The sequence below is a fragment of the Phaenicophaeus curvirostris genome, chromosome 4 (assembly GCF_032191515.1).
Source record: "Phaenicophaeus curvirostris isolate KB17595 chromosome 4, BPBGC_Pcur_1.0, whole genome shotgun sequence".
In the NCBI taxonomy this organism is placed as follows: Eukaryota; Metazoa; Chordata; class Aves; order Cuculiformes; family Cuculidae; genus Phaenicophaeus; species Phaenicophaeus curvirostris.
In genome coordinates, this window is record NC_091395.1 from 64,542,275 (window position 1) to 64,556,150 (window position 13,876).

The following is a 13,876-nucleotide window of genomic DNA, read 5'->3' on the forward strand; positions in this document are numbered from 1 at the left end:
ATCTAAACTTATCATTTCAGGTCACCTACAGACTAAAGGTGTTACCATAGTTTAAGAACATACTTGCTTTAGCAGTCTAAAAATACTTATGTTTCTGAAATGCCCTCAATTTCTGAGGCCCTATAAAATGAAATGGAGCACAAGTAACAAATTCTGCATCCTGGATGTAGTAGTCTTTTTCTAACTTCTATGAAGCTATAACACAATTTTATTACATAAATTGAAAGTTCAGAAATTTCGATCAGCTGTGCTTGCTTTCCCTTAAAGTCTGGTGTTATGCTGAATGGCAGCCTAAACTTCACCAGAATTTCCAGACGAATTGTTTATTTCTTATGGCCATTATGGTAAAGAGGAAAAAAAAGTGCTAGGGGGCCTTACTGGCAGATCTCACTGGTTTTAGACAGTATATGGTCCTATCTTCTATGATAAACCTATTTATACGATTATGATTGTACAACAGATTATGACATTCACCATTAGCAACACCTGAAAGGTGTTAGCTCCTGATGTGGAGTTAAGGCAGGGAGGAAACAGCATGTTCTCAGCGCTTTCGTAAATACAATTTTGATGAAGGACTGAAATTGAAGACTGGATTTCCTGACTTCTGTGTGCACGACAGTCCCTTTCTGAAAGAAGAAAACCCAGACTTATGTTATATACCAAAACCTACTATGTTTCCTCATCATACACTAGTAAAAATTTTGCTTTAAAATTGCAAGTATGCAAATAATTCATTTCCACATTCGTCCTTTTCAGAACATTATCAGTCATCCAGAAATCCACTATACACTACAAACAGGAAAAGATGACAAGTATTAGAGAACTTTTCCCATAGTTATAAAATACAGAGATAAAATACATTCAAAATAATCAATGCAATCTCTTAGACCTCTCAGCTTTACAGTTAAGCAACTTTCGTTAAGATTTTCTTTTTCCTCAAGCATTACAAAGAAAACCAACTAAACATCAAAAGATTCCTGCTTGTCACACAGAATTTACTACTCATTGGAACAGCATGCCTTACTCACTAAATATGTGTTGACTTGGAAGTCATCATGAACAACATTCTTAACTAATTACAACAACTGCTAAAAAATACTGATTGCTACTAAGAATCAGTAAATTGAAACTAAACGCATCAATTACCATAGCCTTCACTTGCCAAGAGATGCCATTTCATCAAAAACACACTGCACAATTAAAAGTTAAAAATAGTGTTTATTCTTTCCTTAATCATTGCTCCTTCACTGCTACGGAAGAGATAGGAAATGGACAAGTGTAACAACAAGTCTTGCACGCTGCAGTTGGTTTCTGCAAACCAAACACATTTTTATTGCAAAGAAGCCTTTTCAAGTGAAGGTTGCACAGAAACCATTGTATAAGGAATGATGTTCTCATGTTTGCAACGTTATGTCAGACAACAAACAGCACAGGACACTTCTCAACAACATGTTTAGTGGTTTGTTTCATTTGTGAAATATTATCAAAAGATGCCTGGGCTTCAACTTGATGGTCAAAGGCATAACTTATACGAGCTTCTACAACTCGTAGCGGTGTAGGTTCTCTTTAACTCTGTCTAGTATGGGTGAACGGATAGTTTGCTCTAACTGAAATACATTGATGAAACAGTCAAAAATCTATATTCAGCAGTGTCTCATATGTGTCAAGTACTGGCAACACTGCAGTCAAACCGATTTGAGGCTTACTTCTATAAAGAGCAAAGAACAAAATGTTGATTTTTTTTTTAATCTGAACATTACATATATGAACACAGCACAGAAAATAAATTACCTAATTTTGTTCAGAGTCTTCCATAATGTCACTGTACCGATATTAAGGACTCAGAAGAGCTGGTTAACCCACTTTTGTTACATTTAAATTATTTATCCAGTAAACTCTTAGAACTTGGTGCCATTTTATTAACTTTACCAGGATAAAAACGTAGCTGTAAACACTAGGTCAAGAAGTAAAAACTTTCATGATCTGGCAACTAGGTATCAAAATAAATCTTTTAAAAACTATCAAATGAAGCTAAAAATAGAATTAGATATAAATTCACGTTTTAGACTGTGGTCAATTGAGGTCTAGACAAACCCCTATGTTTGTTCACTACCTAGTCTCCAGTCTGCTCCAAGTTTGAAAAGGTAATTGAACTCAGTCTATAATTACTGGATTAGATACAGATGGGCTCGGTACATTTCAGGGGAGGAAAGAACTGTTTTGATTCATTTTATGATTGCCTGTAAGGTCAAACTTTTCAAAATGTACTTTCATCTGTTAAATGGCTTCTCAAAGTCCTCAGGGACATCTTCAATAACTGATGTTTTAAGCAATTTGGGTCTATCAGATCCAGTCTTTGAATGTAATATGCTGTCCATTTTCTAGAATTATGAATGTGCATGTAGGTTAATTGCTACAACTCATACATATTTTCAAAACTACACTTTTTTGAAAACTTGCAAGTTTAAACCAACTACTGTTACGTATAAATATACACAGAATTATTTTGGTTTAGCATACAGAATATCTTTGGAAGTATGAATGAGTAACGCATTAGAAATTTCTTTAGTCATAACTCTGTCCCATTTGTCAGAAGTTTCTGACAATGCTCTTTTAGGATACAATTCAATAACATATGAATAGTCCCAATGAATTCAGTTCATTTCTTACAAACCAAAAAAATCAGGAACGAAACCTAATAAATTCCTACAAAGCACTCGATAAAATCTCTTCTTCAGTACTGTCTTATTTTGAGCCTTCAACCTCAGTGTCACTCACAACATAAAACATGGAATAAATGACGAGTATTGAATTTTCACTTCACTAAGAATTTTTTTGCAAAATCTTTTCCTCAATTACATCAACTGTAACTCCGCAGCTTGTTTCAGTACAAGCAAGATTTCATCTTGCATCTTTAACTGTCTGGCTTAGTTAAAAGTTCAAATGCTCCACAAAGGATATCTAGCTCTGCTCTTAGTTAGGGTCTCTTAGAGCTACCATAACAGCAGTTTAAAGCAAAAACCACATTATGCAATCAGATGGCAATATAATAATTCAGTTCATAGTCTTAAAAGAGGTAGGAAACTTAACTCCAAGCAACCTACTATTCAAGAGTTTCAGTTTATTTGCATTATAACAATCTTCTTGCTTATAGAAGTCCAATAAGAAAATATTTTTTGTTACAACAAAAATATCTCACTGGCAACAGCCTCATTCAGTTATCTTTGTAGGATCAGATACCCACAGAATTGTTCTGCCACAGATTTAGTATTTAAGCACTTAGCAATAAAGATAATAGCAAATATGTTAATATAATCTCCTTCTGTCTCCAAATGTGTCAATGAAAGAGGTTTAAGAGCATAGCAAGTCATCTCATATCATTTCCATGATTAACATTTCATTCGTACTGTTCTGAAGTCCATCACTTCCATGTAAGGGACAAAACCTGAAGTCGGAAGCAACCACGTCAAAGCTCCAGCAGAAAGATATATGATAATAACAGTTAACCGTACACCTGCTCTGACAAAAGATCATGCCTGTCATCAATAGGCTGTGCAGAATCCCTGCTATGAGTCCTAATGAAAGAAGAAACTTCTTCCACTGTATTTTAACAAATGATGGGGTTTTGTAATAGTAGCTCTTTTTTAAATGTAAAAGCATAAGTAACAACCACATATAAACAACTAAAAAAATTAGTCTTTGAAGTAAACTTCTGATTCTTATTATCGTCAAACATGAAAATTTATTCAAACAATAATTTCCATGTAATATTTACATTATCTTCCTTCCTATATCTCTAATGGCTGCTTTTAAGTATATACCTTTAAAATTAGAATAATGTTCAGATTAGAATTTACATAGTGTACATACACTTAATTCAGTAAAGTAAGAATCAATCTTTAAGAACCATATAGAAAAGGCTTCTTTTCATTCATTGGAAGCAAAAAAGTTTCCTTCAAAAAATGCACACAACTTATTTTTCCTATAAAATGAAGTTATAATAAATATTTCAAGTGTGTTGTGTGAACCCAAAAACCACTCCTGAAACTACTGTAATTTTTCAGACAGTAAATTGTGAAGAAATTGTAAACAGCCAGACTACAGGACTGTATGCCATAACACAGAAGAAAATAAATATGACAGGAGAAGTTACCTTTCAGACCAGCTAATTAACTCTCATGTTACTTTCCTTTTCTTCTCCTTCACATTCTGATTATACCTAAAAAATATTCACCTGTATTTGCTGTGCACTCCTTAATATTGTATTAAAAAAATTAAGAAACAGTATCTGAGCTCTCATAAGTATTTCCTATCTATACTTTAATGGGCTCCACGGTGAGCTAAAAATCTTAGGTACTGGAAACAACAACAAGAGAAATAAAGTGTATTCTTACAATAAGCTGGTCTTGCTCACATTATGGTGTATTGTCATGTCTTTACACAAACCTTTAAAAAACAAAGAAAGGAGATATCCCACTGATATATACATATATATATATATATATGAAATTCAGTCAGTATGCAGTCTACAGCAATGTAGTATTATTTAATCAATGAAAATGTCATATTGGCTAATGACTCCTTCATTCTTAAAAAAACCAACCAACCAAAAAAACCACCAGACACTTAACTGTCCTTGTACCTCCACTCATCCCCTGAAATTTGTGAGGAACAAATCAGAAAAACAAGCTTCTGCTTACTTTGTGGTAAGTAACTAGATTAAGCACTCTCTTAAGCCTAATATGGCTATTTTATTTTAAAATTACTTCAACACATTTTTTCCAGTAAGTTCACGTATTATTAAAAATGAAGACAGAACATTCACACATCCGCACAGTCTAAGGTCAGACTGATCAGAGTCATAGGTCACTCAAGCAGTAGTCCTGGATTTGGAAAACCAGTATCCAACACTTCGCTTTGGTACGAAGCAGTGTCCCATACATAAAAAGGGATTCCTGAGCCATCTCAATGCATTAACTCCTGCATTACTTGCTGAGTGCCATATGTATTTTCTTTGGAATATATGCATTTAACTTCAAGATTTCAAGTGCTACAGAACCTACCAAATCAAGGATCCACAAATAAGATATACCTTTTTTCAGCACTATATCTTACTTTTGATTTTTCACAAGATCCATGAAAAAAATCAAGATGTTTTTGCTTGTGATCATGTCTCCTAACTAAACAGGATGAAAAAATTTCTCATCATAAAGTATATTTTTCAGACTTTAGATGATTTTTTGTAGCTTTTTTTGACTAAAAAACCCAAATCAAAGCAACCTACTATCACCATATTTCTAAAAAAGTTTGACAAAAGAACTGGACATGACATTTTGTTATTTTAGTAGCGCTATATGCTTTTCCTTAAATTGATAATTCCCCTCTGTGTTTCATTAAACTCACATCTTTTAAAAACTTAAGTTTCTTTATTTTGGTATTGGCTCCTACACGCAGTATTCACCAGGAGCCACAGAGGCCAAATTATGCTGTACCATATCCACAACCAAAATCAATATACGCCCTACTTAAACATGCAAAAGTAATATCATGCCAAAGAATCTTCGCATATGTATAATAATTTTTCTATATAGTTGAATGAACCGTGCCTTAATTTAAGCCTACATAAAGGAACACTTCCCCTTGAATCTCACAGCAGAAACTAAAGTATGCATCACACTGTCCAGCTGATTCGACACAAAGAAAACAATATATAACAAAACCAACTGAAGAAAGGAGAATTTTAAATTAATCAAAAATTTGTAGCTGTCACTTGAAAATGGGAAGGCAACAAGGTTCTGAAGGAAGAATATCCAAAGAACACACACATCTGTTTAACATTACAAGCCAACTGTCAACATCCTAAGTGAAGTTTTAATTTAATATTTTTTCTTCCTTGATGTTTTACTCTCATGAGGCATTGACTAAAGGTATCAGCTTTCTATAAGAAACTGTTAAATATAAAGAAATGTTATTGTAGCATGTTTATAAAATCATAGTTCGAGAACTTTTTATTTTTCTAAAGCCTGACCACAACTTAATTATCTGCAGGACATTCCAAGCTCACAATTGCAAGCTCCAGTTCCCAAGCAATTTTAAACAATATCTACTGTACAGGACACACAGTATTGCAAATGCCACAACATGCTGGTGTTTCCAAAAGTCAGCATTAGAGCCTTTAGACGTGGTTTTTATTTTCAATAAATATTTGCTTCCCTACTAATCATTAAATGGTTTTCATCACCATTACATGTTTGTCTTTCAAATATCAGTTTGCTATCACCATTTATTTTTAATATAAAGGAACTAGTTGTAAAAAAAGACAGCTATAATGGATCATATGCTTTATATTATACATGAATTATCATAACTGTAAGTCTGCTGCTTTTCAGGAAAGTGAAAAAGCAAGAACTCCCTCTGCCCCCCCTTGGTAAACAGGGGTGGAAAATGAGACTATTAGCTCAGCCAAAAACTCTCACAGGAAAGCTGGAATTTCTTTAAGAAAGAAATCTCAAAAATCCCGGGAATTCAAATTTGTTTCTAATTTGTAAGAACATCCAAACCACTCGAAAATAGGCAAGAAAAAAAACATACATGATTCAATTATATCTGTATTTTACAAATCAATTTGAAAACCAGCAGATGACACAAAGCTTCTAGAGGAACTTAGAACTCCAGAAATACATTTTTCTCCTCAAAATCCCAACACTCTGTAAAACACCTTTGTTTCAAAACACTGCTGACAAAGTGCCCTGTCTTCCTCCCCCTTTTATCAACCCTTCCCTTCTCTGGAGACTGCTTAAGGACTCTGGCTACTCTGCACTCCCTGGCACGCTGCCACCACAGAGCCAGCATGAGGAATCCTCACCACATCCATAGTGGGCTGCCATACAACCTGGTACTTTCTTCTCCACTCCTTTTTCCTGCCAGGTCTCAGGTATCTACTTTATTCCATATATATTTATCTATTTTATTCACACCTCCACAAGTCCTGCAACAAGATTATCTCTGGTCTTCTAAATTTAGCGGTATTTCACTTTTGCCTGTGCTAACTTTTAAGGACTTACCTTTTTTCCATAAAAAAATATATCATTGAATAACCATATCAGAATTCTAATTAGAATATTGTTCCACATTAGAGCTCTAATAAACTTAAGAGGCAAACCAAGACCCCTTTGCTTATTTTCAGCCAAAGAGCAACATAACATTTCAGAGCTTCTGGATATCCTCATAGAACCTCCACTGACATTCACTTGAAATTCATTTCATGCTTGCTATCCAACAGAGACCTGGAGGGGTGGGAAACTTCAGCTGCATCTTGTACTACAGAAATGAAATATTCAATTTAGAATCAGAGAGATTACACCCACATTCAAAACTGTTTAAGAGCCAACCAAAAAAAAGAAATAACCAGTGGGAAATGTCAAGCGATCCATTAATAGTGGAAAAGTAAATACTGAAAGGAAGCTGGATTACATTTAATAGTATCTATTTTTTTGCTTTGTTTGGTTGGTTTTCAAATGTTGAACGATACCTACGGAAATGGAATAGATTTAAATTTGAGCAGATGCAGTACATCTGCTTTTTCATTGCTCTCACCAGTCTTCATCAAATGGAAAAGCAGAGTCAGAATGAAAGGGTATAAAGGGACAACAAATACCTCACGGCTGGTACCTGATCACTACAAAATGTCATTTTTAGGCAGACAGAAAGCTTTGACACACCACCCTGAAGTCAGGGAACTTAGGTTTTCAAAAAAGTATCCCATCATTTAAAATACTATGCAATTATATCACAATAATATTTTCAATGCTGAAAAACACTTTCCCAAAACTGCTGGAAGTGATTCATACCACCAATTTTCACCCTTTAATTGCTTCCACTGCTGAAGCTATTGTACAAAGTTTTAATATTTGCCAGTCTGAAAAATATTTTCAAGCAAGCTGTCTGAAGTTTCAAAGACAGAGCACATAATTACATAACCTCTTGCTGAAAAATATACCTCCTTTCTTCCACAGTGAAACAGGCAAAAACTTAATCAACTCATTAAACTTTTTTTTTTGCTGATCGTGTGTGTTAGGCATAGCTAGCATCCTAACTAACAATATCTCCCCATTTTATTAATATTTCAATAAATATCAGAGTTCTAAGCAATAAACATATGTGATAACTCAGAAATTCTGCTCACCAGTTGCCACAGAAAAACACTCCTTAGTTCGAGGCTAGATGTAGCAGAAGCTAACAAAAGTAGTACTTGTCAAATGTCCAACATCACCCCTCTCATATCATAAACCTCAGCTTTCTTCCACTTCCATGGAGACTACAGACTCAGATAAATTTTATCCTTATTTGTGGAAAATGACAAATCAAGAACTCGCAGGAAGGGTAAGTTTATGGACAACCATAGTCAGGAAAGAGTCTGTAGTGACCAGCTACATGTACATCAAGAACAAACCTCCCACAACCAGCCTGGAAGGAAGTGGAGTGAGGATGAAGACAACATCCTCAAAATGAGAAACGCAGCCTTCGATACCTTCAGACTCAGCTCCATGTGAGGTCCAGTTAATCAAAACAAAACTAACAGGCGATTAAGGAAAGTTATCTCCCAAACCAACTTCCAATTCTTTTCAGTTATATTCAGAAAATAACTCCCATGGAGTTAAGAATATACTTTTAAACAAACAAACAAAGTAGGAGGGGACAACGACAGACATCTGGCACAGACATCTCCCAAATTATAACAGTTCATAACTCTTCCCCCCAAAATCAGAAGCGTCACATGGGGAACATTAGTGATTCGGCATTTAATCCTATTGCATTAAGCAAGGTCAGCACTCCATTCCTCTCAAAAAATATTAAAAAAAAAAAACTTTCCTCTGTTATTTCTTTAACCAGCTTTCTATGTGTTTCTAATTCAGTAATTAAAATTATCAACTTCCTTCCCTGCCATCTCTCAGGCTGAATTGCTTCTCTAACAAGGATGAAGGAAATGAGAGGTAAAACCAGTAAATGCTCATAATAAAAAACTAACCCTAATTTGCAGAGGGGAAGAGATAAATCTGAAATATTAGAAAGCAGTACACTAACTCCACATTTGAAAAAGTATAATTTAGAATGGTATTTTCTGCCTAGAAAATGGGGGAAGTAAAACTATGTGCATGTGAGTACAAAATGAAGCACCATCAGCTAACTTTGAGAAAAGAAGTGACTGTTCGTAGCTGTACATGGGAGAAGTCTGAATTAATTCTAATGACCCCAGCTATGGGCCCAATTTATTAGAACTTACCTCTCATTAAAAGTTAAGAACTGAACTGAAATACCATTTGCTGTCCAAAATTTGGCACAGTCATTTATTTCTAATAACAACTATAATATGCTATACCACAAGCAATATATATTTCCCTTGCATCCAAATATTCTCTCATGGGAGTTATTCTTATGTAATGATTAGACTCAAAACGATCATATAAACTAACAGTAAATCAGGTTAGAATTGTTTAGTTTGATTATAAAATAAAACAAAAAATAATTATAAGTACACCATTTCAACCATTTTTGGCCATTTCCCTCATAGAACTGGTCAGTATCAGCTATTCAATTGTAACAGTAGTTCACTATGTGAACTTTCACTCCCTGCCTGTGTTTTGCCATGAACCTTAGTGGTACCACTCTCAGATATGGAACTTTTCAAAATTAAGCCTCATTCAGGTCTATTCTAGATTGGCATTTTTGTTTCCATACACTTTTTACTTTTAGAACAGGGATGGTGTTACTCCCTGCATCAGCAGATCGGTACCTACCAACACCAAAGCTACTATATATACGAAAATAGGCAATGGAAAAGCCTGTGGACTTCCCAGTCTGCAAGTCAACTCTTTTTTTTTTTTCTTATGATACTAAAATTGAGTTAAGCATGAGGTATCCTTTGCTTGAAATCTAGACCTAATCATCTACTAATGTTTTTCAAACTTTTTTTGATCTGTAAATCCTTGAAGCTTTTCAGGGCATGTGCAGATTCGTCTCTCTCTTTTAGCACTGTGTACTGGCTACCAATTACATACTGTAACCACACCCATTACACAGTTTTGGTGGCTTAGTTTTATTCTTGGTACCTCTTCAATCAATCCCAAATAGCCTGAAATGGATTGGAAAGTATATGTGCTTAAAACCACTCACTTCTAATTATGCTACATCACTAATTCAAGGTGGTCCTATACAGTCAGTCTGGGGGAGCATTTACTGGTTCGGCATCCCCCATGCTTTTTTAGGCTTTATTAAAGCAAACACAATGGCAAAGATGAAGCCGTTGTAAACACCGTATACAAACACCTTTACCTCTTTTTTCTCTTACGAGAATGTTCTAAATACCAAACTGTGCAAAGATGTACAAAAAGATTACATGTTTGGGACCCAGGACAAAACATCAGTTCTCTGCCTCTTCTAATACAAATGCTCTTTCAAAATGCATGGGCTGCAGCCAAATAATGAGATACGTTTGACTTACACAGGTATGCATGAAAAGCTGTCAGAGTATGTAAAATTAAAAAGAAAAATATCCTACCAACCAAAAAAAGCCACCACTACCCTACATGTAGCCAGAGTACTGCAGTAAGATGGCCTTGTAAATAAAGGTTTGCTCAAAGTTTATATTCACCGCCATTTGTTCTGGCTTTTTTCTGGAGACAAGTTTTATTGGGGATTTTTCCTCCTCATTATATATTTGTACAGAGCAGCCAAACATATTTTTGATGTCAGTATTGGCTTAGCATACCAATCTTTTTTAAAGAATCAGTTAATCATCCTACAGAATCCATACACAGAAGTTATACGAATAGCAGATGATGTAGCCTTGTGAATCTGGCATCCTTATCCACTGAACAGCTTCAAAGAGACATTTGATCATTCTGAAATTTTGCATCTAAAGACTCAAACATTTAACCTCTCTAATTTTCTGTTCTCAAAGGTACATTTTCAGATATGTATGGTATTGGTTTAGAAGAATTAATGCTCCGGTACTTCATTTTTCAGCTTTTCACAAAACCTTAAAGAAGATAATCTCCCTAGCAAAACACAAAATTTCATTCCTGGCTGCAATCAAGTCCACCACGAAATTCTGCATGATCATAAGAATGAGTTGTGCAGAGAGAAGACTAGGGCCAGCAAGAAACAGAAGCTGTGAATAGGAGGACACAAAAGACTAAGGCAGGAGGAAAAGGACACAGCTATAGCATGCCATCACCAGGCAGGACTAAGGAAATGAGAAGCTGAAGCCGAGGCTAGGCCTGAGTACAAACAGAACTTCAGAAAAAATACCAAAAAAACCCCAAAAAACTGGGAAGAAGCAAAGACAAGGGAGCATTGGTGATAGGAAGGAAAGAAAAAGAAAAGACTAGAAGGGAGGAAGAAGTGGTTATGAGCCTAGCCTGAGGCTATAAATTATCTGGAATACAGACACTGAAATTGAAAAGGAATAACAGAAATGCAGACACAGACAGTACTACAGGCAATGGGGAAGACAGTAAAAAGCTTCAGAGAGAAAGAAGTCTGTGGCTATAACAGTAACTAGAACAGAACTTAAAAGACTCAGACTTCCTCCTGCTTCCTCTACTACCACAAGCAACTATGAAACACTTAGGTAAAGTATCTAAACACTGAAATGGGCTTTTTTAAACTTCAGTTAAAAGCAGGAGATGCAGTTAAGGGAAAAAAAGATCTCCTGGACAAAGATCATGAACACAGTTTTATGGACTGGTCTGATCACTGCAGATAGACCCACACCACAGAATTCACAGTTTACAAGTCATTTAAAACAACTTTTTGCAATGGTTATTATGTTCATTTAACATACTCAACACTCTTTGCACAGGCCTCAAAGCAATCACTGAGCTACTGTATATCAAACATCAAGTGTTATAAAACACAATTTTCATAAAATCATAGAATGGTTTGGGTTGAAAGGGACCTTAAAGACCATCCAGTTCCAACACCCCCTGCCATGGGTAGGTACACCTCCCACTAGACCAGGCTGCTAAAAGGTCAACCAGCCTGCCCCTGAACACCTCCAAAGACAGAGCATCTCATTTTAAGTACTCTCTCAGAACTGAGAGAAGTACAATGAGCACAGAAATATGACATTAATACCTGTGTTTGAAAATGAAATTATTCCTAAGTTAGAAAATGACTGCACAGGGTTTCTTGTGCATTCTTTGTTTACTCCTAAACTGGCATATGCATTCTGTAAATCTTTCTCCTCAGAGAGTGCATTGACAAGTCTTTCTCTTTTAGTTTCTCAAAATATGGTCCAGAACCTTATTAAACAAGTGTTATTTAAACCTTGCTTTGGGATTAGACTTTTTTTCCTTGCCTTCTACTCAGTATGGAGGAAAATAATGTGCAAGAAAATTGCTCTTACATCATGATTATGGATCAACAACTATTATAAGCGCCTTCAGCTCTGCAATTCATAGAATCATGGAATGGTTTGGGTTGGAAGGGACCACGAAGGTCATGTAGTCCAACTCCCCTGCAGTGAGCAGGGACATCTCCTGCTGCATCAGGTTGCTTGACGCCCCACCCAACCTGGCCTTGAACACTTCCAGGGATTGGCATCCACCAACTCTCTGGACAACCTGTGCCAGTGTCTCACCACCCTCAACAAAACACATTTCTTCTTAAGATCCAGTCTAAACTTCTTCTCTTTTAGTTTAAAGCCATCACCCTTTGTCCTACTGTTACAGGCATTGCTACAAAGTTTTTAGCAATTCCTTAAGTTCTCTGTGCTTGCCTTTTCAAGTCTAAAAGCGTTTCGATTCCCTTTTCACATCTAATTTGTTTAAATCTGCGCTTTTACAGACACACTGTGGGAAGCAAAGTTAATACAGCCGAAGTCAGCACATACACCCCAACTCTCCAGGGGCGTGTGCTCATATTGGCTACGGAAGCGTCCTCTTACGTGGCAGCTGGCAGGACCGCGGCACAGACCGAGGGGCAGCCGGCTCCCCACGACCACAAGCGCCAGCCCCGGCCGGAGCCCGCAGAGCCCCCGGGAGGACGCTGCTCGCCCCCGGGCCGAGCTCCCACGCCCGTGTGGGAAAAAGCTGCCCGGAGCTGGCCTGCGGGCGTCTCCGGGGCCTCTGGGGAGAGCAGGAGGCGGCGGCTCCAGCGGGGGCGAGGGGCCCGGGGAGCCGCCGCCGCCACGGCCGCCCCCACCCCGCCCCGGATTCCCCACACTCACCACCTCGCGGGCGCGGCCGGTGAAGTCGCTCTTGGGGCGGGCGCCGCCTCGCTTGAGCAGCTCGTCCCTGGCGCCGTCCCCCGCCGCCACCCCCAGCGCCTTGTTGCGCGTCTTCACTGTCTTCACGCTGGCCTTGAAGAGCAGGGTGATGTCCACCGCCATGGCGGCGCGCACCGCCCCCGCCCGGGTGCCTCCGACAACTCGGGCCCCCGCGCAACGCGGCCCCGCGCCCCGCGTTCCGCCCCGCGTTCCGCCCCGCGACACCCAAAATGCCGGGAAACCGACTCTCTGGGACTCGATTTGGAGTTTGAGAAAGCGAGGAGCCTTCATCAGGCCTGGGCAACGCGAGGGAGCGATCCCCACCGGCCGTGTGCAGCCAGACCACAGCTCGGGGCAGGATAGATTTCCACCTTATATGTATGAAATTTCCTAGAAATCTTATGAAGTTTCTGTTACTTTCCAAGGACTAATTTTAATGTTATGATGAAACTTCACAACAGACAAAACTCGAGCTAATTTGGAGCTGGGTCCAGCTCTGCCTGGCCTTGCCTCTGAGATAGGAAGGAAACTCCAAACAGAGGTGATTACAGAATCATAGAATCACAGAATCACTAGGTTGGAAAGGACCCACAGGATCATCAAGTC

At 37.7% G+C, this 13,876-nt stretch overlaps 1 protein-coding gene across 2 annotated transcripts in view; it reads right to left on the reverse strand.

Annotated features, from left to right (window-relative positions):
* STX18 (syntaxin 18) overlaps nt 1–13,434 on the reverse strand; it is a 62,733-nt gene extending 49,299 nt beyond the window's left edge. For both annotated transcript variants that reach the window (XM_069856337.1, XM_069856336.1), the window contains exon 1: nt 13,232–13,434. In XM_069856337.1, coding sequence (XP_069712438.1) covers nt 13,232–13,393 — 162 coding nt within the window. In that variant the 5' untranslated portion in view covers nt 13,394–13,434. The remainder of the gene's footprint in view (nt 1–13,231) is intronic.
* Nucleotides 13,435–13,876: the final 442 nt, after the last annotated feature.